The sequence below is a fragment of the Haliotis cracherodii genome, unplaced genomic scaffold (genome assembly GCF_022045235.1).
Source record: "Haliotis cracherodii isolate W230 unplaced genomic scaffold, xgHalCrac1.p SCAF_16, whole genome shotgun sequence".
NCBI classification, from domain to species: Eukaryota; Metazoa; Mollusca; class Gastropoda; order Lepetellida; family Haliotidae; genus Haliotis; species Haliotis cracherodii.
Genome location: NW_027266271.1, coordinates 3,161,238 through 3,187,290, shown reverse-complemented (window position 1 = coordinate 3,187,290; position 26,053 = coordinate 3,161,238). Strand labels below are relative to the sequence as shown.

The window sequence follows — 26,053 nt, the reverse complement described above, 5'->3', positions numbered from 1 at the left end:
AGAGCAACCACGGTCAGATTACCGCAATTGACGCCTTGAAACAAACTTTAGTTGACAGAGAATGGATACATATATCATAAATGACATACTTTGACTTGTTAAAAGTCAGAGTTGTTGTAATTTGACAACTCTGTCAACATATTGTTCTCGCGATCATGTGCTCGGGAGCCTCAACGGTGACTGGTCAAATTGTTCCATGTGAAAAAAAAATAACTGGCAACAGCGATCAGCTGCACCAAAGTACTTCGCTTAGGGTTATTATTATTTTAAATATATTTAGTAAAAGCTGCAACTAAAATAACATGATATTGGAATATATTAATCCTGATTAAAAAAGTAGTTTCAGATACAATTTTTCCCGATCCTTGCATCAAAATGCTTTAAGTTATATCATTTGGTAAGTTTTAACGAATCACCGGTAGATTCCAAGAAAACATGTGTACAGCTGATTGCTGTTTCCAGCTTAGTTTACGAGAAAATACAGTAGGTAATCCTGTGTATAAAACAATGCCTATCAGAACAGGAAATACAATTTAATCGGTAAATGATCATGCCTAGTTGTTTTTTTATCTCAACTTTGAAATTTGTATTGATCTGTTCGTTTCCCTGATCGCTGAAGGGAAACAATGTAATATTTTTCTGCAGAAGACAAACATGTTTTTATTGCAAATGTAGGGATTGTGTTTGTGCTTGTGACGTGCTTCATTCCGATTTGCTTTGTAGACAGGTTATATAAATTAGCTTTGATTTGAAAGGCTTTTACAGGGGGGTCGCCTTATATGTGGGGTCACTCTATAGACTGCGATATAAATTCGCCAGAAGGGGGGGTGTGCATGATACTTGGGTGCACACTATACTCAAGAAAATATGGTATGTTGAGGGATTCCCCTCCATGAGCAGTGAGGACTTGAAGTGCCTGTAGGTACTTTAAGGGATTCGGTGCAATGTCCAGTGACTGCAAGACACTAAGACTTTTGGCACGAAAACGATTGTTAAATGTTTGAATCAAGTCTTCAATAAAACCCACTAGTTTGGCTTGAAAGGTGATCAGCAATCGTCAACTTGACACTACAAAATTTGCTATCAACTTCATTCTCCTCCAGATGCTTTGCATGTGTACCAGTTTCATCCAGTAAAGCTTGTAGGCATCCAATGGTTGAATCCACCATAGGCTGTATCAAAGCTAGGTTCAGCTTGTCCTTTTGAAAGATGATGACAAGTTTTCAATGTACAGCAGAACAACATGTACATAGCTGCAGCACATGAAAACCTTTTTCAGTTTTTGGTAAGATTCGCCGCAACTGTGTTGTTATGCTGGACTGCCTCTTCCTCTATTTCAATGACTAATGCTAACCAATTAGTTCTTGTAGATGTAACACCTTGAATCAGTGACAACCACAGGGCTATTTGACACTGGAGAATTCTGTTTTGTCCAAAACTGTAGAAAGTTCTATTAATCTGTCGTACAGTGTTGCAGAATACTGGTACAGTTTATACACATCATTGATTGTTGTCAGGTAATCCAATATGCACTTTGATAGTTTAGCTGCACACTGTGACGCCGCCAGGGCCACATGATGTGCAATGCAGTGTACATGTACTAAGCACAATCAAACACTTAAACACCACTTCTGATGCCGGTGATAATGCTGGAGCCATCCGATCCCAAACCAATTATTTTGTTTATTGGCCTAACCCATTCCTCCATCACCTCTCTGATCTTGGCGCTTATTATTGTCATCAGTTGATGTTCTAATCCTTAGATTTTAATGGAAGATGTTAGTCATCAGTATGCATGCAGATTATGTTCAAATATCAGTGGTGACAGCACTTTTGTTAAGTGCTTGTCTTTACATATCCAGGTGAGCTACAGGGCCATGGCAGAAAAGAATATTTTGCTTGATGTGCTACATTATGCTGTGGTGTTATTTTGAGTTATATTTCAAAATATTTGTGACAATGTTCTACCATTATATGCCATTAATTTTGCAGTGCTCTGGAGAAAATAATAGTGACAGGATACAAGTCTCTTAATCTCATCTATTTCTTTACATCTGGCAAAGATGAAGTCAAAGCATGGACCATACAGGTAACTTCATTATGAATAAACTTGCCATATCCAGAATGTGCATGCTGAAAATGATTGAATGTTGCCAACTGTACTGGTTTGTACCACCATTAGCATAGGCTTAGCAACAGGATAGTTAGGAGAACTTTCCTTCCCTCTCTCTGACATTGCAGTGGTTATTTTACTAGCTCTGGTACAAAAATCGGCGGAATAATAATAATATTAGATCAAACGATAACACTGGCCCTGGGGCTCTTCAGCCTTTCGGCTTTTTGACTCTTTAACAGGCTATAACTTCTTTATCAATTGAGCTACAGTCAAACGGATTAGCATTCTGAGTTTGCCAGGACCTCGGGTTTCTGTCGCAATGCTCAGATAAAGTGCCGAACCTGTTTCCAACCTCGTCCATGTTCGGTTCGAATCCCCGAATGGTTTGTTTGTACCGACGCCATCAAAAGCAAGGAAACGCTTGCAAGACATCGCCGCTGCGACATTGACGTGTCCCAGAACGTCCTGGGATGTTCTGAATCCATTTCAGATGCCGTCCATGTTCGAATCTGTATATGGTTTGCTTGTACCAACTTCGTCAAACGTAAGGAACTGCTTGCGAGACATCACCACATGTGTCCCAGTGAGTTCTTAACCCATTTCTGACCTCGAATCCTCATGTTCGAATCCTCAAAGGGTTTGCCTGTACCAACTCCGTCAACAAATAGTCACCGTTTGCATGACATCACCGCTATGAAATTGGCATGTGCCAGAGTTAACCAGAGTGTTCTAAACCCATTTACCACCCAGACAATGTACGAATCCCGATAATCGCCTCTTAAGACAAGCATGGGTTGCTGAAGACCAATTCTAACCCTCATCTTCAAGGGTATTATACATACAGCAAAAGACACTTGACGGTCAAAGGGAGATAACCCTAGGTTTTCTGAGCGATGTATTCGGTATTTTGTCAATATTACCACCAAGCGGTGTTACTTTTAGCATGCAACCAAGAACAAAAGATGAGGCACATATGTCCGACTTACTTCATGTCAACTTTCAATAGTTTCTGTGGAGAACCTTACAAGATATGATCTTTGTATAAAGTAAAAAATCAGTGAAAAAAATCATCAAAATCAAAATCCAATAGCGCCGTCACTAAGAAAGATATCCAAAAACAGCTAACAGAGTTTGAAGGGTTATGTAAGGAGACACTTTGAAAGTTTGGATGCATTTCATGCAGTGGATCATAAGGAGATATGATTTGAAGACAGGTACTCAAAAGACACTGTGAAAACTTTGAATCCAATATGGCTGCAACTAAAAAAGATATCCAAAATCGGCTAACAGAATTTGATGTGATATGTATGGAGACAATTCTCAGAAAGTTTGAAATAATTTCATGCAGATGATTCAGAGGAGATAGGATTTGAAGACAGGTACCCCAAAAACTCTGTGGGCTGCCAAACCACGTGACCAATGACCAAAGTCAAAGAACAAACAATGTCAAGGAACTGAAGCAGAAGCAGAAGCAGATGCATGCAAGGTTTGAAATTAAACAGACAAACGGTTGTGGAGCAGCAGGGCGAAATATATCGTCAAAAAATACTTGTTTTTCACATGTTTCCTTGTACCAAATTCGTCACATGTAGGCACAACTTGCAGGGTATTGCCGCTACGAAATTGGCGTGTGCTAAGTCTGTTCTAAACCCATTTCCGACATCAAACATGTTCGAATCCTCAAAGGGTTTGTTTGTACCAACTCTGTCAAAAGATAGTCACCGTTTGCAGGACATTGGCGTGTTCCAGGGGTGTCCAAAATTTTAATCAAATATTACCACCAAGTGTTGTTACTCTTTCCATGCACCCAAGAACAGAAGATGCATATGATACACTAACTTCATGTAAACTTGCAATAGTTTCTGTCAACAAGCTAACAAGATATGATCGTTAAAGTAAACTTTTGGTATTTTTTTTTATCAAAATCAAAATCCAATACAACTGCAACTAAAACAGATGTCCAAAAACGTCTATTAGGGTTTGCTGTGTTGTGTGTGGAGACAATTCTCAGAAAATTGGGAAGCATTCCATGCAGTGGACCCGGAGTTGTTTGCATTTGAAGACAGGTACCCAAAAGACCCTGTGAAAACCCTGAATCCAATATGGCTGCCAAACCATGTGACCAATGACCAAAGTCAAAGAACAAAAAATGTCAAGCAGCTCAAGCAGCAGATACATGCAAGTTTTCAAAGTAATCAGTTAAGTGGTTGCGGAGCAATAGGGTGAAATACTTCTTTAAAAAAGTCTTGATTTTTAGTTATCTGCCCTTGGCCTTTGGGCCTACGGCCTTGGGTTTTTGGCGGGCACTAGTACCCAACGGTCTTCATACACATACAAAATGTGAACAAAATCGAGCCAGTGGTTATTTTGCTAGCTCTGGTACAAAAATCGGCGGAATAATGATAATATTAAATCAAACGATAACACTGGGGCTTTTCAGCCTTTCAGCTTGGTGACTCTTTAACAGGCTATAACTTCTTTGTCAGTTGGGCTCCAGTCAAACAGATTAGCGTTCTGGGTTTGTCCGGGCCCCGGGTTCCTGTCGCATTGCTGAGATAAAGTGCTAAACCTGTTCCCCACCTCGTTCACATATTCGAATCCTCAAAGGGTTTACCTGTACCAACGCCGTCAAATGTAAAGAACCTCTTGTGAGACATCACCACTGCTAATCTGACATGTGCCTGGGTGTCCCAGGATGTTTTAACCAATTTCCAACTTCGACCATGTTTGAATCCTCAAATGGTTTGGTTGTACCAATGCCATCAAATGTCTGGAACCACTTGCGAGACATCACCACACGTGTCCTAGTGTGTTCTTAACCCATATTTGTCTTCGACCATGTTCGAATCTGCATATGGTTTGCTTGTACCAACGCCATCAAATGTAATGAACCGCTTGTGAGACATCACCACACGTGTCCCAGTGTGTTCTTAACCCATGTTTGACTTCGACCATGTTCGAATCCTCAAATGGTTTGGTTGTACCAACGCCGTTCAATGTAATAAACCGCTTGTGAGACATCATGACATGTGTCCCAGTGTATTCTTAACCCAAGTTTGACTTCGACCATGTTCGAATCCTCACATGGTTTGGTTGTACCAACTCCGTCAAAAGATAGTCACCGTTTGCAGGACATTGCTGCTACCAAATTGGCGTGTGCCACAGTTTCCCATATTCTAATCAGCAAATGGTTTGCTTTTAACAACGCCGTCAAAAATAAGGTTCCGCAGCAATTGGCAATTGAGAAATGAAGAATCAAGTCAGCAAGTCTGACCACCCGATCGGATTAGTCGCCTCCTGTGACAAGCATAGTTACCTCTTAAGACAAACATCGGTTGAAAAAGGCCAATTCTAACTCTGGTCGGCAAGGGTAGTAGACATAATATTGAACAAGACTGTGGAGAACGCTTGAGTATCTGCAAAGCCAGTGAATGGGGGTTTATAGTAGATTTATGAGGCGCTTCCTTCAGTATTTGTACTCAAGTCAATTTGTACTCAATATTTTTTACTAAAATCAAGTAATACCACCAAGCGGTGGTGCTTTCAGTATGCAACCCAGAAAAAAATGAGGTACATATAGTATCAAAACTTCATGCAAACTTTCAATAGTTTCTGTGGAGAACCTTACAAAATATGATCTTTAAAGTAAAATTTGGGTGAAAAAAATTATGAAAATCAAAATCCACTATGGCCGCAACTAAAAAAGATATCGAAAAACGCTATGCTAATTTGTTGTGTTCTGTATGGAGACAATTCTCAGAATGTTTGAAAGCATTTCATGCAGTGGATTCAGAGGAGATAGTATTTGAAGACAGGTACCCAAAAAACCCTGTGAAAACCTTGAATCCAATATGGCTGCCAAACCACGTGATTAATGACCAAAGTCAAAGAACAAAAAATATCAAAGAACTGAAGCAGCAGATACATGCAAGGTTTGAAAATTAACAGACAAACGGTTGTGGAGCAGCAGGGCAAAATATATCGTCAAAAAATACTTGTTTTTTAGTTATCTGCCCTTGGCCTTTGGTCCTACGGCTTTGGCTTTTTGGCGGGCACTAGTACCCAACGGTCTACAAACACACAAAAAAATTGAACAAAATCGAGCCAGTGGTTATTTTGCTATTGCAGGTACAAAATTCGGCGGAATAATAAATAATAGATAATAATAATAAATATAGCTGCAAGCAGCGATGTCGGGCTTCGTGCGATACTGCTTGGTAGTAGCGGATCCTGGTTTACATTCGAGGAAGTCCATTCACAATATCCCACTTGGGATACACAGAGAACTAGAACAATGAAACCGAGTTCTTAATGGCCGTAGGTAATGAAGCATTTCCAGTTGTCTTATAAGTCACTTCTGGTATCAAGGAGGATATGTGCACTACTGTATCTGATTATTATATGGTCTTTATTAGCAAAATCATATTTAAGTGGTCCGTTTTGAGTGAGAAAAAAATTCTCCGTTTTGGCGATGTTCCATGTTTGGCATTTTTAAATGTGGTAACTCTATTTGCCCCCTTGACAATTGAAGACCGCACTGACCGCCAGTATCAACAGCTGTAGCCGAGAATAGTGTGTGGGCTGTCATGCACTACATGGGCAACAACGTAATGTACCCGGCGCAGTCTGTTTCTAGCCATGAATCTTTGGATACACGTCAGGAATACTCTAAATTAGTGCCTAATGCTATAGAGGGAGTTTCTATGTTTGTATTTGTTTGCGTTTCCACGGTCACATGTTGTATTTGTGATTCAATATTCCAAGATGGAAATGTATAAGCATATCACATACCATACAGCCCTTTTTGGATTCATGGTTAAAATAAGTTCCCCTGAAACCTATGCTTTTTAGCAGGGTTGACTAAATCAAAACTGGGTGACAAAGTAACAATACAGTCATGATAAGCAAACAAAGCCACATATATAAGTTCAGGCATTCTTTATATATTCTATTTTCTCATGGAATAAGAATTGAGGGTTTTGCAAATATTATATGTAACATTGCTATCAAATGCAAATTAATGTATTGAAAAGTACCATCATTTCCAACTCACGTCATTGGATTTGTGTTTGTTCATTGTTTACATATATACTATGTTGTGATTTTTTGCATATATTGAAAATGGCGGGGCTATTGACGACTTTGTGTTCTCGTTAAAGTCAAGCTCCACACTGTCTCGAAAATATTGACAGCTATTACTATCTGACCTTATTATGTTCACTACTTGTAAAGCCGAAGCTGACAGATATCAACCAGAAAGGTGCATATACTATCTTAGAAAACTGAATCATTCAACGGGCCACAACTAAACTTAAAAGGTAATTCAACTTTGGGACCTGATCGGCTTATCACTAAATACTACCTTCAGAATTACATGTTGCAATCATTATCAATCGAGATGGACATTGTTTCCAATATATACTTAACACAATTAGTTACAATACTAGTGCCGTTAAGATAATAGTGTATTATATTTAAATAAAGTAGGATTGGAAGAGTAATAAATTGGTAATATTTATTTCTTAAATATCTGTAACATGGACAGAAAAGCATAAAATAAAACTCATCTTATATTTCCTGTAAATTAGAAAATCTGCACTGCCTATTACAGTACTCTATACCGCATCTTCTATCTAAGTTTACCATCAATGGTAACTCACCAACTCTTAACAATCAAAACATAAACAGATCAGACATTGCTGATCCGAGTTTGTTTGAAATGGCCCATGGGTAAACTGTTTATACATGGAAATACTGCATTAGATCCATGCATTCTGTCGTACAAGTTATCTGGTTCTGTTATGCGTTTTTCACACAACTGGAAAGTCCATACAGAAACAGACTATAGAAATTGCTTACGTCGAAACATGAAGTGAACGTAAAATCGGTCTGTTATTGCCTTAAGTTGTTGTAATGAAATTATGACAAGTACGTGAAAAGATAGAAAAATTATCGGAGAGTACAGCGATATCAAACTTTTAGTCACAAACTCACCTCAAATCCCAGAGTCTGAAAATGATTTATGAAGGCGGTGTTCTCGGGCGAGATGTAGGTCATGTTTTGCCTGTAGGACGGACCCCCACGCGCAACTTCATTAACCCGCTACAGCGCTTCCGCTGTCTCACTTTTCCCTTACCGTGGCTCAAGCTCCAATATGCACTCGACTGACCTATCCACATGGGTCAAAGGCAAACTGACACGCTGTGAAGTCAATCACATGCATGCGCAATTCTTGGTTTATTTCACGATGCTTCCCTATTGAGAGTGTGTATTGTGAATTCGCGCCAATTTCTACAATGCAGATATGATATGACATGATCAAGCCACTTCTGTCGCGCGCGAGACAATCACCTTGTCGCCTTGCCGAGAATACCACGTTCAGTGATAGCCGAATCCGACAAAATGCGGGCACGTGATTTCTATAGTCCGTTTCTCCATGTTGGGCGCTTTGCACTATATATTCACAGTTTGTATTGGTCGAGAGGAGGATGGGGCCACACAGCCTATACACGACCTGGGAAACAATACAGTTTACTAAGGATATCGCCTGGTGTCAGTTCCGCGCTATAGCGCTACCATTGTCTCGCCATATCGTTACCGTGACTCGCGCACCAGTGTACCCCAATTTACCCATCCCTATTCAATTAGGGAAGCAGATAGACTATATCGTCAAGGTGTGTATTGCCAAATGGGGTCAGGCAGTCAGCCCACGACCTTGCATTAGTGCCGGGAATTCAACTTTTAAGGACAACCGAATCAGCATGTTGACACTTGATTTCTATAGTCCGTTTCTGCAAACGTTAAAAGTAAGTCTCTGCTGACATCCGTAAACCATAGCGATAGAACACAGTTGCAGTTCACCAGGAAACAGGGCACAACAATCACATCACAGACCGCACGGGGTCGGTATTAATTCAAGAAATAAGTATGCCTATTGGAAAAGGCCCTTCCTAGCACGTTCATTAATATTCTGAGTTGATTGAAATGCGGTGAACGGGGCTTATGCCAATATTTTACTGCAGCTTCTTTCACTTCTTTCTTAAAATATATTTCTATAGTCCGTTTCTGCTTGCGTTGTTTACCCTCAGTATGTACACTCTATTTCACTGAGAATGACAAGTGATCTCGGTAGTCGATAGCGGATAAACACATTCGCAGTTCACTGAAAATTATACCCATAGACCACGTACTTATTTATGAAATCGACAAACCTACACCACAGGTTTACAGACAATGCTATAGCGTATAGCGCGAAGAGCAAGGACGGTTCTTTCATCGTCTTTCCTGAACAAGTTTGAAGTGTCGTAAAATATCACTGTTTTCCCCACAAAATGACATTCGCAGAGTCAGATCACAGTTTGGTGTATTGTGATTTTGTGAATGCATATCAATATCGAACTGCATGTATTCTAAAGAGTGCCTCGTCTGACAGCTATTGGATGGTCCGGTGAGGTACAATAGGTTAAAGTATGTTGTTATAGATGAATTCTGTTTCATTTTCTTTCCGTAGCCTTCAATTCTATGTCGCTAGAATTAAACATGGCTATTTACAAGCCCAGTGTATACAAACACACGAAATTTGGTCGAAATCGGCCCAGTATTACCCGAGATATTAATGTTTAGGGTTCTGCTATATGGCAAGTTTATGGACGGGTGCCAAAGAGTTCCCTCTTTAAAATGTTGTAACATCCTTCTCAATTGAGCTACAGTCAAACGGTTTAGTGTTCTGGATTTGTCAGGAGATAGGCTGCCAGAATAGCACATGATAATGCATGTGGAAAAGCTTGAATTCAATATGGCTGCCAAACGGTGCGTTGTAGCTACCATGGTCGGCAGTACAAAATGATGGGCATCTGATTGCGCTGCCGCATGGCAAATCTGGAAGTCATTGGACAATTAGTTTCGAAGATTATTGCTGCTGAAGTTGAAACTTTGATGAGTTATCTGCCCTTAGCCATTGGGCCTATGGCCTTGGGTTTTTGCTGGGCACTGCATCACATTGGTGTCCATGTTGCTGTTGATTTTGGAGCGATTCTGGCTACAGGTGGCTTTTGTAGCAATGGTACAAAAAACGGCGGAATAATAAATAATAATCTTTGTAATTACAATAGGTCTTCTGCCTTTCAGGCACGAAGCCCTAATAATTAAAGCTGCAAGCAGCAATGGCGGGCTCCAAGAAACACTGTGCCCAAACGTCCATGTTCGAATCCTCAAAGGGTTTCCTTGAACCAAATCCGTCAAATGTAGGCACCACTTGCAGGGTATCGTCGCAAGGAAAATGGCGTGTGCCAGGGTGTCCAGGTCTGTTCTAAAACCATTTCCGACCTCGAACATGTTCGAATCCATAAAAGGTTGGCTTGTTCCAACTCTGTCAAAAGATAGTCACCGGAAATTGCCGCTACGAAATTGGCGTGTTCCAGGGGTGTCCCAAATATAAATCAAATATTACCACCAAGCGGTGTTACTTTTAGCATACAACCAACAACAATAAATGAGATGCATATTGCACACTAACTTCATGTAAACTTGCAATAGTTTCTGTGGAGAACCTTACAAAATTTCGTTGAAAAAAATGATCAAAATCAAAATCCGTAACTAAAAAAGAATTCCAAAATCGGCTATTAAAGTTTGATGCGTTATGTATGGAGACAATTATCAAAAAGTTTGAAAGCATTTCATGCAGTGGACTCGGAGTTGTTTGCCTTTAAAGACAGGTACCCAATAAACACTGCGGAAACCTTGAATCCATAATGGCTGCCAAACCACGTGACCAATGACCAAAGTCAAAGAACAAAAAATGAGGTACATATAGCACACTTACTTCATGTAAAACAATCAATAGTTTCTGTGGAGAACCTTACAAGATGTGATATTTATAGTAAAATTTCAATGAAAAAAAACGATCAAAATCAAAATTCAACACGGCCGTAACTAAAAAAGAATTCCAAAATTGCCTACTAAAGTTTGATGTGTTATGTATGGAGACAATTAACAAAAAGTTTGAAAGCATTTCATGCTGTGGACTCGGAGTTGTTTGCGTTTAAAGACAGGTACCCAAAAAACACTGTGGAAACCTTGAATCCATAATGGCTGCCAAACCACGAGACCAATGACCAAAGTCAAGGAACAAAAAATGAGGTACATATAGCACACTTACTTCATGTAAAACAATCAATAGTTTCTGTGGAGAACCTTACAAGATGTGATATTTATAGTAAAATTTCAATGAAAAAAAATGATCAAAATCAAAATTCAATACGGCCGTAACTAAAAAAGAATTCCAAAATCGGCTACTAAAGTTTGATGTGTTATGTATGGAGACAATTATCAAAAAGTTTGAAAGCATTTCATGCTGTGGACTCGGAGTTGTTTGCGTTTAAAGACAGGTACCCCAAAAACACTGTGGAAACCTTGAATCCATAATGGCTGCCAAACCACGAGACCAATGACCAAAGTCAAAGAACAAAAAATGTCAAGCAGCTCAAGCAGCAGATACATGCAAGGTTTCAAAGTAATCGGATAAGCGGTTGCTGAGCAATAGGGCGAAATACATCTTCAAAATATTCTGTTCTTTTAGTTATCTGCCCTTGGCTTTTGAGCTTACGGCCTTGGGTTTTTGGCGGGCACTAGTACCCAACGGTCCACATACACACACAAAATGTGAACAAAATCGAGCGAGTGGTTATTTTTCTAGCTCTGGTACAAAAATCAGCGGAATAATAATAATATTAAATCAAACGCTAACACTGGGACTCTTCAGCCTTTCGGCTTGGTGACTCTTTAACAGGCCGTAACTTCTTTGTCAGTTGGGCTCCAGTCAAATGGATTAGCATTCTGCGTTCGTCCGGGCCCCGGGTTCCTGTCGCATTGCTGAGATAAAGTGCTAAACCTCGTTCATATATTCGAATCATATATTCGAATCCTCAAAGGGTTTACCTGTACCAACGCCGTCAAATGTAAAGAACCTCTTGTGTGACATCCCCACTACTAAATTGACCTGGTGTCCCAGGATGTTTTAACCAATTTCCAACTTCGACCATGTTCGAATCCTGAAATGTTTTGTTAGTACAAACGCCATCAAATGTAATGAACCGCTTGTGAGACATCACCCCATGTGTCCTAGTGTGTTCTTAACCCATGTTTGACTTCGACCATGTTCGAATCCGCATATGGTTTGTTTGTACCAACGCCATCAAATGTCTGGAACCACTTGCGAGACATCACCACACGTGTCCTAGTGTGTTCTTAACCCATATTTGTCTTCGACCATGTTCGAATCTGCATATGGTTTGCTTGTACCAACGCCATCAAATGTAATGAACCGCTTGTGAGACATCACCACACGTGTCCCAGTGTTTTCTTAACCCATGTTTGACATTGACAATGTTCGAATCCCCAAATGGTTTGCTTGTACCAACGCCATCAAATGTAAAGAACCTCTTGTGAGACATCACCACTACTAAATTGACCTGGGTGTCCCAGGATGTTTTAACCAATTTCCAACTTCGACCATGTTCGAATCCTCAAATGGTTTGTTTGTACCAACGCCATCAAATGTAAGGAACCACTTGCATGACATCGCCACATGTGTCCCAGTGTCTTCTTAACCCATGTTTGACTTCGGCCATGTTGGAATCCGCATATGGTTTGGTTGTACCAACGCCATCAAATGTAGTAAACCGCTTGTGAGACATCACTACACGTGTCCAGGGTGTTCTTAACTCATGTTTGACTTCGACCATGTTCGAATCCGCATATGGTTTGCTTGTACCAACGCCATCAAATGTAATGAACCGCTTGTGAGACATCACCACACGTGTCCCAGTGTGTTCTTAACTCATGTTTGACTTCGACCATGTTCGAATCCGCATATAGTTTGCTTGTACCAACTCCGTCAAAAGATAGTCACCGTTTGCAGGACATTACCAAATTGGCGTGTGCCACAGTTTCCCAGAGTGTACTTAACCAATTTCCGACCTCGACCATATTCTAATCCGCAAATGGTTTGCTTTAAACAACGCCGTCAAAAATAAGGTACCCTAGCAATTGGCAATTGAGGAATGAAGAATCAAGCCAGCGAGTCTGACCACCCAATCGCATTTGTCGCCTCCTGTGACAAGCATAGTTGCCTCTTGAGACAAGCATCGGTTGAAAAAGGCCAATTCTGATCCTGGTCGTCAAGGGTAGTACACACAATATTGAACAAGGCTGTGGAGAACGCTAGGATATCTGCAAAGCCAGTGAATGGGGGTGTATGGTAGATTTATGAGGCGCTTCCTTCAGTATTTGTACTCAAGTCTGATTTTTTTACTTAAATCAAATAATACCACACCAAGCAGTGGTGCTTTCAGTATGCAACCCAGCACAAAATGAGCTACATATAGTCTCAAAACTTCATGCAATCTTTCAATAGTTTCTGTTAAGAACCTTACAAGCTATGATCTTAAAGGTAAAATTTCGGTGAAAAAAATGATAAAAAATCAAAATCCAGTATGGCCGCAACTACAAAAGATATCCAAAAACGGCTATGCTGATTTGTTGTGTTCTGTATGGAGACAATTCTCAGAAAGTTTGAAAGCTTTTCATGCAGTGGATTCAGAGGAGATAGTATTTGTAGACAGGTACCCCAAACACCCTTTGAAAACCATGAATCCAATATGGTTGCCTAACCACGTGTCCAATGACCAAAGTCAAAGAACAAAAAATGTCAAGCAGCTCAAGCAGCAGATACATGCAAGGTTTCAAAGTAAACGGACAAACGGTTGTGGAGCAACAGGGCAAAATATATCGTCAAAAAATACTTGTTTTTCAGTTATCTGCCCTTGGCCTTTGGGCCTATGGGCTTGGCTTTTTGGCGGGCACTAGTACCCAACGGTCTACAAACACGCACAAAATTTGAACAAAATCGAGCTAGTGGTTATTTTGCTAGGGCAGGTACAAAAATCGGCGGAATAATAAATAATAATAATAATAATAATAAATAATAATAATGATAATAATAAATCGAACAATTACAATAGGGCTCTACAGCCTTTCGGCTTGGAGCCCTAATAATAATATTAAATCGAACGATTTCAATAGGGCTCTACAGCCTTTCGGCTTGGAGCCCTAATAATAATAATAATTAAAGCTGCAAGCAGCAATGGCGGGCTCCAAGTAACACTGTGCCCAAACGTCCATGTTCGAATCCTCAAAGGGTTTCCTTGAACCAAATCCGTCAAATGTAGGCACCACTTGCAGGGTATCGTCGCAAGGAAAATGGCGTGTGCCAGGATGTCCAGGTCTGTTCTAAAACCATTTCCGACCTCGAACATGTTCGAATCCATAAAAGATTGGCTTGTGCCAACTCTGTCAAAAGATAGTCACCGGAAATCGCCGCTACGAAATTGGCGTGTTCCAGGGGTGTCCCAAATATAAATCAAATATTACCACCAAGCGGTGTTACTTTTAGCATACAACCAATAACAATAAATGAGATGCATATGGCACACTAACTTCATGTAAACTTGCAATAGTTTCTGTGGAGAACCTTACAAGATATGATCTTCAAAGGAAAATTTCGTTGAAAAAAATGATCAAAATCAAAATTCAATACGTCCGTAACTAAAAATGAATTCCAAAATCGGCTACTAAAGTTTGATGTGTTATGTATGGAGATAATAATCAAAAAGTTTGAAAGCATTTCATGCAGTGGACTCGGAGTTGTTTGCGTTTAAAGACAGGTACCCCAAAAACACTGTGGAAACCTTGAATCCATAATGGCTGCCAAACCACGAGACCAATGACCAAAGTCAAAGAACAAAAAATGTCAAGCAGCTCAAGCAGCAGATACATGCAAGGTTTCAAAGTAATCGGATAAGCGGTTGCTGAGCAATAGGGCGAAACATATCTTCAAAATATTCTGTTCTTTTAGTTATCTGCCCTTGGCTTTTGGGCCTACGGTCTTGGGTTTTTGGAGGGCACTAGTACCCAACGGTCCACATACACACACAAAATGTGAACAAAATCGAGCGAGTGGTTATTTTTCTAGCTCTGGTACAAAAATCAGCGGAATAATAATAATATTAAATCAAACGCTAACACTGGGACTCTTCAGCCTTTCGGCTTGGTGACTCTTTAACAGGCCGTAACTTCTTTGTCAGTTGGGCTCCAGTCAAACGGATTAGCGTTCTGCTTTCGTCCGGGCCCCGGGTTCCTGTCGCATTGCTGAGATAAAGTGCTAAACCTGTTCCCCACCTCGTTCACATATTCGAATCCTCAAAGGGTTTACCTGTACCAACGCCGTCAAATGTAAAGAACCTCTTGTGAGACATCACCACTACTAAATTGACCTGGGTGTCCCAGGTTGTTTTAACCAATTTCCAACTTCGACCATGTTCGAATCCTCAAATGGTTTGTTTGTACCAATGCCATCAAATGTAAGGAACCACTTGCATGACATCGCCACATGTGTCCCAGTGTGTTCTTAACCCTCATGGTGCCTGGACGTCAGTCAGCCTGCAAACCGCCCAGTGCCGCACTGTGCTGACGTCGCGGTTACAAAAACGTATACATTGTATCAAAAGTGTTGCAACGTCTTTATTTCTTCACACAGTGTAACCAAATTGTATAACATGCAACTCGGGTTGATTGTCTTTCCAACAGTATCTAAAGTCACCAAATCCAAAAGATCTATGCACTGCCCAGCCATGGATAAATGTGCTAGTATTAAAAGTTTCCTACTTTTCCACATTAATCGTAATATGGACGCACCCGAATATGGCAAGCAAAGTCAAGTAAGCGCCCTTGTTTGAAATCTAAATGACCAATAATTCATATCATTGGCAAGTACATGTCCTAACAGTGATAGACATATAATATTTATGTTGTAGTACACATTCACTGAGAATTTTCCGTGAGTTATATTTACCGATAAAAAAACCGATGAAATTGTGCGTGTTTTTGACGTCAAAACAAAATTGACGGAAGTGGTCGTGATTAATTCATACACAGACTGTTTCAAAGATTATGTCACAAAACGAATGACAGTTTGGAATGTATACCGTGAAGAAATCCCGGTTACGTCCATGTATGTTTCAATGACCGTGCTCTTTTATTAGTGATAAAAACAACTTCCGGGTAATTGACATCGTACATTTTCAAAGGACAAAATGTGAAAGATCGCTAAACAGCCCTAACAATACTCAAATTGACATCGCTCAATATCAGGCATCATTGTTATTTCATAATAATTAACAAGATTATACTAACGTAATACCACCCAAGAGTAAGTACATGTAGATTCAATCAAAATTGTTGAAACGTTTTCATGGGCAGCAAATCTATTCAACAAACCTATTTTCGATCACTCGCAACTCGGGCGCCATATGTCATTGTTTCACTATGACCACCAGAAAACATACATCCTCGCATCAGCTCGTATTTCGCACTTGGCTGCCTAACTGAGACCTTTGCTCAAAATATACTTGTATGGCCAGGCCATAAAATACCACTTTTTCTTTCATTTATTCATTTGTTTTATAAATACGACTTTAGAAGTGTATTTACACCTAGCTAGGTATGTACATGTACATTAAAGGGCATACGTGATAGTTTATTTCCACTAGTTTCCCATTCCATCCCATTCTACTGAAGGAAAAGTTTGAAAAAGATAATGATCATTTGTCAATGAAAGTAATGGAATTATTTGTCATAAAAGGAAAAATATATTCTTGGTATTGAACTTCGAAAATTGAACCAGCAAAATCTTACATAAAAATGGTTTATTATGTCTTTCCTTTTTTTCTTAATTTTGGCCTAGATAAACAACAGCTTGGAGGGAAGATATACAAAATAAAATGGTGGAAAAAAAACACAAGAATGTATTGATTTTACTCTTGGACAAATCAATACAAAGAAAAATCTATTTCACACCTAGGATAAAAAACTAAGTAGAATCTAGTTACTACTCTATGTCACTGGTCGAAGTATTTGGTAATTTAGATAATGCAGAGTGAAAAAAGACATACAAAACGAATTCACATTTACACTAAAAACTCTTTGTCTTTCAGAAATTGATTATCTATATATTGTGAGAAGATCTATGATTACTTTTACTGTTTATGTTATAAATTGAACCATTCGAGATTCTAATAGATGAAGCTAAAATATTAAAAATCTAGATGGTTTAATATTGGATCCATTTTGACAGCTTTCTCACTGTACTCAAGTAAATGCATATTATTTTTTTGGAATATCAAGCATTCAAACAGATATGAAAAGCACATGTCAACATACCAAAATTAGAAAACTGCGCCAAATATACTAACACCGTTAGTCAAATGATAAGCGATCTCATTCACTCGTCGGTCGCCGTAGACATTTTCCAATCGTGATGTACTAGATATGCTTTCTAGTTCAGTCAAAGAGAATATTGTTATTTGGAAAAGGAAACCACGTGTATCCATTATACTACCACAACATTAGATCAGCTGTTTCAAGTGACGTCATCCACGTCACAACACGCGAGGTCAAATCACGCGCACCTGTCCAGACGACAAATTCACAGCGGCGGGAAATCATCGACCGTCTATTAGCCTATTTGAATAAAATTGCAGATTGTAACGAAATAAAATTAATTGTACTCATTGCTGACATTTCCGATGACATATCAAATAAGAGTTGAAGACTTGCAATAGATTATCATACGTTAATCGAGAGTACAGTGTACATAAATAATTTGTAAATCTAATATTATTTTTTTATCTAATATCCATAGCAGAATGTTTGAAAACGAGCTATAATATATTCCATTTTCTGAAGAGATTAGTAATGTGGATTTGATGATATATATGCATACACAATTGATTATCAATTATCTTCTACAATCACAGCATGTACCATGTACATTAGACTCATGGAAAATACTATTTCAGCACACCAATCACAGCGCCATTATCACAGTTTCAATGAAAGGAAAAATAAATCGCAATCGAACTTTACAACACATCGTATCCATAAGCAGTTAATCCAAATGCAAAGAGGTATTGCTGGCATCATTGTAGAAGTTATGTTGATGTTTTCAGTAGTTCCATTATGTTTGTTTCGCTTGTACCATCGACAGAAACGGGGCCCGAGCTACCACATTTGGAACCGACCTTGACACAATATTTGTTTACAATATGGCGTCGACTCACGTTAGATGTCGTGGCCACACTTTTAAAATCTCCATTTGCGACAAAATGTGAAACAGTTAGGGCAAGTCACTCACACGGTCAGCTAGTTTGAGCAATCACACATGACTCTTAGTCATTTCATATGAAAAAAGTAGCAGTTATTTGTCTGAACGGGCGAGTATGTAGGGCAACCGGTAGACAAAAAAATCACGGCACTGCTATGATGCGAACGTGCCCTGTCGATCACTTCGGGCTTGGCCATTCAATGTTTAGGTTTTGATCATGAACCTCCTGCCCATAAATATACACTATACCAACTTAATATTAACGATTATAGCTATCTTTCCGTATCTTTGATTTGAATATTTTCTGTAAATCAGCATCATAAACAAAAAGACAATCTGCACTGTCTGTTTGTATGTAGCGCCGTGCTAAATCGCCATGACACAGTCGATAAACATATGTAATACTTGAACAAAAAACTTCCCTGGCCGACTAAACGTTAGTACTCTTACGCCAATAACTAAACAGTGGGGACTAGTGAATATTTCTGACCAGTCCGATCAGATTTCTTTTTCAAATTGGCTGTCTGATATAATAATAGTTACGTGTATGTGACAACGGTGCATAATAAAAAATTGCCTTCATTCGCATGAAGTTCAACATGGCAGAAAAAGATCGAGAAGCGCGGTAACCACATTACTAATCTCGCCATATTTCGCAATCCGTAGCACTGCATAAAATATGAGTTACACGATATTAACGTTGAGATGATTAGGGTGATGATGGTTATAAATTCATTCAATGAACGGCATAAATGTACTGGAAATATACACTGTCGTTTTCTCATGCGTACCGACCATTCCACCATTACCGATAGTCGATAAAAATATACAAAACGTGTAAATAAACGTGTTCATAAAGGAGTGAACAGAATTGTATTTACGTGAATAAGTATTACAGTTGGGAAAAATATGTCTCTCTGACCACTCAGGTCATATTTTTTCTTATGAACACGGATTTTGTCTGAAAATATTTACGTGTATGTGACATTGGTGCATAATCAAAATTCGCCGTCATTCGCTTGGTGTTCAAACATGGCAGAAAAAGGCCGAGAAGAGCGGTAGCCACTTTACTAATCTCGCCATATTTCGCAATCCGTAGCATTGTATAAAGTATGAGTTACACGATATTAAAGCTAAGATGATTGGGGTGATGATGGCTACAGTTTTGACTTTGCGCACTTAGTGTTAAATATCAAAATTCACAGTTTAAAAAGGGCATTTTCTCGGGACCATATATGGTCCCCTGGCACTATGCGGGTGTGAAAAGTGAGGGACCATATATGGTCCCGTGGCACCAAGAGGGTTAACCCATGTTTGACTTCGACCATGTTCGAATCCGCATATGGTTTGCTTGTACCAACGCCATCAAATGTAATGAACCGTTTGTGAGACATCACCACACGTGTCCCAGTGTGATCTTAACCCATGTTTGACTTCGACCATGTTCGAATCCTCAAATGGTTTGGTTGTACCAATGCCATCAAATGTAATAAACCGCTTGTGAGACATCATCACATGTGTCCCAGTGTGTTCTTAACCCATGTTTAACTTCGACCATGTTCGAATCCGCATATGGTTTGCTTGTACCAACGCCATCAAATGTAATGAACCGCTTGTGAGACATCATCACACGTGTCCCAGTGTGTTCTTAACCCTTGTTTGACCTCGACCATGTTCGAATCCCCAAATGGTTTGGTTGTACCAACGCCGTCAAATGTAATGAACCGCTTGTGAGACATCACCACATGTGTCCCAGTGTGTTCTTAACCCCTGTTTGACTACGACCATGTTCGAATCCGCATATAGTTTGCTTGTACCAACTCCGTCAAAAGATAGTCACGGTTTGCAGGACATTACCGCTACCAAATTTACGTGTGCCACAGTTTCCCAGAGTGTACTAAACCAATTTCCGACCTCAACCATATCCTAATCCGCAAATGGTTTGCTTTAAATGACGCTGTCAAAAATAAGGTACCGTAGCAATTGGCAATTGAGAAATGAAGAATCAAGTCTGAAGCGAGTCTGACCACCCGATCCGATTAGTCGCCTCCTGTGACAAGCATAGTTGCCTCTTGAGACAAGCATCGGTTGAAAAAGGCCAATTCTAACTCTGGTCGTCAAGGGTAGTACACATAATATTGAACAAGACTGTGGAGAACGCGAGGGTATCTGCAAAGCCAGTGAATGGGGGTTTATAGTAGATTTATGAGGCGCTTCGTTCAGTATTTGTACTCAAGTCTGATTTTTTTACTTAAATCGAATAATACCACACCAAGCAGTGGTGCTTCCAGTATGCAACCCAGGACAAAATGAGCTGCATATAGTCTCAAAGTTTCATGCAAACTTTCAATAGTTTCTGTTAAGAACCTTACAAGCTATGATCTTTAAAGTAAAATTTCGGTGAAAAAAATGATAAAAATCAAAATCCAATATGGCCGCAACTACAAAAGATATCCAAAAATGGCTAAGCTAATTTGTTGTGTTCTGTATGGAGACAATTCTCAGAAAGTTTGAAATCATTTCATGCAGTGGATTCAGAGGAGATAGTATTTGAAGACAGGTGCCCAAAAAACCCTTTGAAAACCTTGAATCCAATATGGCTGCCAAACCACGTGATCAATGACCAAAGTCAAAGAACAAAAATTATCAAGCAACTGAAGAATTAGATACATGCAAGGTTTGAAAGTAAACGGACAAACGGTTGTGGAGCAACAGGGAAAAATATATCGTCAAAAAATACTTGTTTTTCAGTTATCTGCCCTTGGCCTTTGGGCCTACGGCGTTGGCTTTTTGGCGGGCACTAGTACCCAATGGTCTACAAACACACACAAAATTTGAACAAAATCGAGCTAGTGGTTATTTTGCTAGGGCAGGTACAAAAATCGGCGGAATAATAAATAATAATAATAATAATAAAATATAGCTGCAAAGCAGCAATGGCGGGCTCCAAGCTATGCTGTGCTCAAACGTCCATGTTCGAATCCTCAAAGGGTTTCCTTGTACCAAATGTAGGCACCACTTGTCTGGTATCACCGCTACAAAATTGTCGTGTGCCGGGGTGTCTAAGTCTGTTCTTACCCCATTTCCGACCTCGGACATGTTCGAATCCATTAAGGGTTTGCTTGTACCAATTCCGTAACAAAATAGTCTCCGGAAATCGCCACAACGAAATTGGCGTGTTCCAGGGGTGTCCCAAATATTAATCGAATATTACCACCAAAGGTGTTACTTTTAGCATGCAACCAATAACAAATAATAAGATGCATATGGCACACTAACTTCATGAAAACTTTCAATAGTTTCTGTGGAGAACCTTACAAGATATGATCTTCAAAGTAAAGTTTCGGTGAGAAAAATGATCAAAATCAAAATCCAACAGGTCCGTCGATATAAAAGATATCCAAAATCGGCTAACAGAGTTTGATGTGCTATGTAAGGAGACCATTCTCAGAAAGTTTGAAAACATTTCATGCAATGGATTCAGAAGAGTATGCATTTAAAAACAGGAACCCAAAAGACACTGAAAACCTTGAATCCAATATGGCTGCCAAACCACGTGACCAATGACCAAAGTCAATGAACATAAAATGTCAAGCATCCAAAGCAGCAGACACATCTAAAGTTTGAAAGTAATTGGACAAGCGGTTGCGAAGCAATATGGCTCAATATAGCTTTAAAAATTGTTTATTTTTCAGTTATCTGCCCTTGGTCTTTGGGCCTACGGCCTTGGAATTTGTGTGGTATCTGGTACATAAGTATCTGGATACACATACAAAATTTGAACGGAATCGAGACAGTGGTTATTATGCTAGCTCTGGTACAAAAATCAGCGGAAAAATAATAATATTAAATCAAACGATAGCACTGGGACTCTTCAGCTTTTCGGCTTGGTGACTCAGTTGAGCTCCAGTCAAAGGGGGGGCACGGGTGGCCCAGTCGCCTAAGGCGCCGCGATTCGCTGTGCAGAGTTGCGTTCCTTGGGCACGCCAGAAACCTATGATTGTGGGTTCGAATCCCGGTTCGCCCCGATTATGTTTCTAGGTTTGTCAGCACCATACCCGTGCTCGTGGGTTTCACCGAACTGGTAAACGTCTGAGACCTGCATCACTTCGGGCTTTCCTCCCACATTAAGCTGACACGCCGCGATGTAACTGGAATACTGTTAAAAGCGGCGTTAAACACAACTCACTCACTCACTCAGTCAAATGGATGAGCGTTTATGTCGTATTGCTGGGTTTATGTCGTATTGCTGAGATAAAGTGCTAAACCTGTTTCCGACCTCGTCCATGTTCGAATCCTGATATGGTTTGCCTGAACCAACGCCGTCAAATGTAATGAACCGCTTGTCAGACATCCCCACATGTGTCCCAGTGTGTACTTAACCCATGTTTGACTTCGACCATGTTCGAATCCTCAAATGGTTTGCCTGTACCAACGCCGTCAAATGTAATGAACCGCTTGTCAGACATCCCCACATGTGTCCCAGTGTGTTCTTAACCCATGTTTGACTTCGACCATGTTCGAATCCTCAAATGATTTGCCTGTACCAACCCCGTCAAATGTAATGAACCCCTTGTCAGACATCCCCACATGTGTTCCAGTGTGCTCTTAACCCATGTTTGACTTCGACCATGTTCGAATCCTCAAATGGTTTGCCTGTACCAACCCCGTCAAATGTAATGAACTGCTTGTGAGACATCACCACATATGTCCCAGTGTGTTCTTAACCTTGTTCGAATCCGCATATGGTTTGCTTGTACCAACTCATGCAAATGATAGTCACCGTTTGCAGGACATCACCGCTACAAAATTGGTGTGTGCCAGAGTTAGCCAGTGTGTTCTAAACCCATTTACCATCCCGATAATCGCCTCTTAAGACAAGCATGGGTTGCTGAAGACCAATTCTAACCCTCATCTTCCAGGGTAGTATACATACTGCAAAAGACACTTGACGGTCAAAGGGAAATATCTCTAGGTTTTCTGAGCGATGTATTCGGTATTTTGTCAATATTACCAACAAACGGTGTTACTTTTAGCATGCAACCAAGAACAAAATATGATGTACATTTGTCCGACTAACTTCATGTGAACTTTCAATGGTTTCTGTGGAGAACCTTACAAGATATGATCTTTGTATAAAGTAAATATTCGGTGAAAGAAATCATCAAAATCAAAATCCAGTAGCGCCGTAACCAAGAAAGATATAAAAAAACTGCTATGGCAAATTGTTGTGTTCTGTATGGAGACAATTCTCAGAAAGATTGAAAGCATTTCATGCAGTGGATTCAGAGGAGATAGTATTTGAAGACAGGTACCCAAAAAACCCTGTGAAAACCTTAAATCCAATATGGCCGCAACTAAAAAAGATATCCAAAAACGGCTATGGCTATTTGTTGTGTTCTGTATGGAGACAGTTCTCATAAAGTTTGAAAGCATTTCATGCAGTGGATTCAGAGGAGATAGTATTTGAAGACAGGTACCCAAAAAACCCTGTGAAAACCTTTAATCCAATATGGCTGCCAAACCATTTGATCAATGACCAAAGTCAAAGAACAAACAATGTCAAGGAACTGAAGCAGCAGATACATACAAGGTTTGAAAGTAAACGGACAAACGGTTGTGGAGCAGCAGGGCAAAATATATCGTCCAAAAATACTTATTTTTCAGTTATCTGCCCTTGTCCTTTGGGCCTATGGCCTTGTGTTTTTGGGGGAATCTAGTACTCAAAGGTCTCCATACACACACAACATTTGAACAAAATCGGGCCAGTGGTTATTGTGCTAGCGCTGGTACAAAAATCGGCGGAATAATAAATAATAATAATAAATAATAAATCGAACGATTACAATAGGGCTTCCAGCCTTTCGGCTTGGAGCCCTAATAATAATAATATTAAATCGAACGATTACAATAGGGCTCTACAGCCTTTCGGCTTGGAGCCCTAATAAATCGAACGATTTCAATAGGGCTCTACAGCCTTTCGGCTTGGAGCCCTAATAATAAAGAATATTAATAATAATAAATCGAACGATTACAATAGGTCTCTTGCCTTTCAGGCATAGAGCCCTAATAATAATAATAAATCGAACGACTACAATAGGTCTCTTGCCTTTTAGGCATAGAGCCCTAAATATAGCTGCAAGCAGCGATGGCGGGCTCCCTATCGTAATTGGTAGCAGCGGATCCTGTTCTCCATTTATAGAAGTCATTTTACAAAATAGCACTTTGGTTATACAGAGTTCTAAAATGGCCCTAATCTATTACCATTAAGGCATTTTTTCCTACTGTTATATAAGTGCATTCCGATATGAGGAAGGATATGTGCTATTCTGCGTACGAGTATAAGATGATATAGGATATAGGATAGGATAGGATATTTCACCAGTCCGTTTTGACCAAGAAAAAAATTTCCATTTTGGCTCTGGACCTGTTTAGGATAGATGATACCGGCATGCAGGTGTGTTGGTGACTTGTTATTGTAATTTGCACGAAATGGATCTTGACATTTGACACGTGCTAAGGTATGAGATGGCTTGGGACATTATCTAACAGTAACAACACATGTAGTCTTCAATACAATATGGCTGCCAAATGACGCAACTTTTGACAAACGGCTAAGAACATGAAATGTTCAGCGTCTGATGCTGGTGCATTGTGGTAATTTTAGTACTTTCTATGAAGAACTTTAGCAGCTACGTAGTTTGCAACGGAATCTTTTGGAGGCTACCAAAATCCAATATGTCCACCACATCACGTGACTTTTGACATAAGAGCAAGAAGAGATCTTGTTTAGCAACCAAAGCAAGATACAACAGAGGTTGTTCAAGTGCCTAACCTGATAAGTTTCCAATGCCAGAGCTTCGTAAAGATGTCCTATCAAAAGTTTGAAAATAACTTTGATCCGGAAGTTGGAGTCAATATGGCGGCCATGGAAGACATATCTGAGGATGTTTTGGTAGTATGGTACTTGGACACAAAGTATGGAAAGTTTGGTAGCTTTTGAGCTGGTAGTTTGAGCTGAGCAGATTTTGGGAGACAAGTACTGAGAAAAATGGTGAAAAACATAGCCAAAACCTTTAATCCAATATGGCGGCCAAACTTTGCGTTTTAGCGACATTGACCGTCAAGGCGAAATTGTTGGGCATCTGCTACCGCAGCTGCACAAGAAATTTGGAAGTCATTGGAGCAGTAGTTTCGGAGATATCAGCTACTGAAATTGCAATTTTTGAAATTGTTTTGAGTTACCTGCCCTTATTCCTTGAGCCTTGAGCCTTGTAATTTTTGTGGTATCTGCTTCAGGTATCTTGGTGCAAATTTTCAGGAGCCTCTGGCTACTGGTTCTTGAGTTACGATTGGAACAAAAAACGCCGGAATAATAAATAATAAATGATAATAATAAATCGAACAATTACAATAGGGCTCTTGCCTTGTAGGCAGGGAGCCCTAATAATAATAACAAACACAACAATTACAATAGGGCTCTGCAGCCTTTCAGCCTTGGAGCCCTAATAAATCGAACGATTACAATAGGGCTTCCAGCCTTTCGGCTTGGAGCCCTAAATATAGCTGCGGGCAGCGATGTCGGGCTCTATGATTTCTAGAAGCACTGAGTTATTCGGTTTCAGCCTACTTGAATCCGCTTTATAAAACAGTGAATAAGAGTATTGTACAATGTTATTCATAATTTGATATTTCACAGACTTCTTCTTTGATAGGCA

The 26,053-nt window shown here is 39.8% G+C and overlaps 1 protein-coding gene across 1 annotated transcript in view; it reads left to right on the top strand.

The window, feature by feature from the left end:
• The window catches only part of LOC139463731 (obg-like ATPase 1), a 327,895-nt gene that overhangs the window by 236,610 nt on the left and 65,232 nt on the right, over window positions 1-26,053 (top strand). The window contains exon 10 of the mRNA XM_071244980.1: window positions 1,993-2,089. Within this exon, the coding sequence (XP_071101081.1) occupies window positions 1,993-2,089 (97 nt within the window). The remainder of the gene's footprint in view (window positions 1-1,992; window positions 2,090-26,053) is intronic.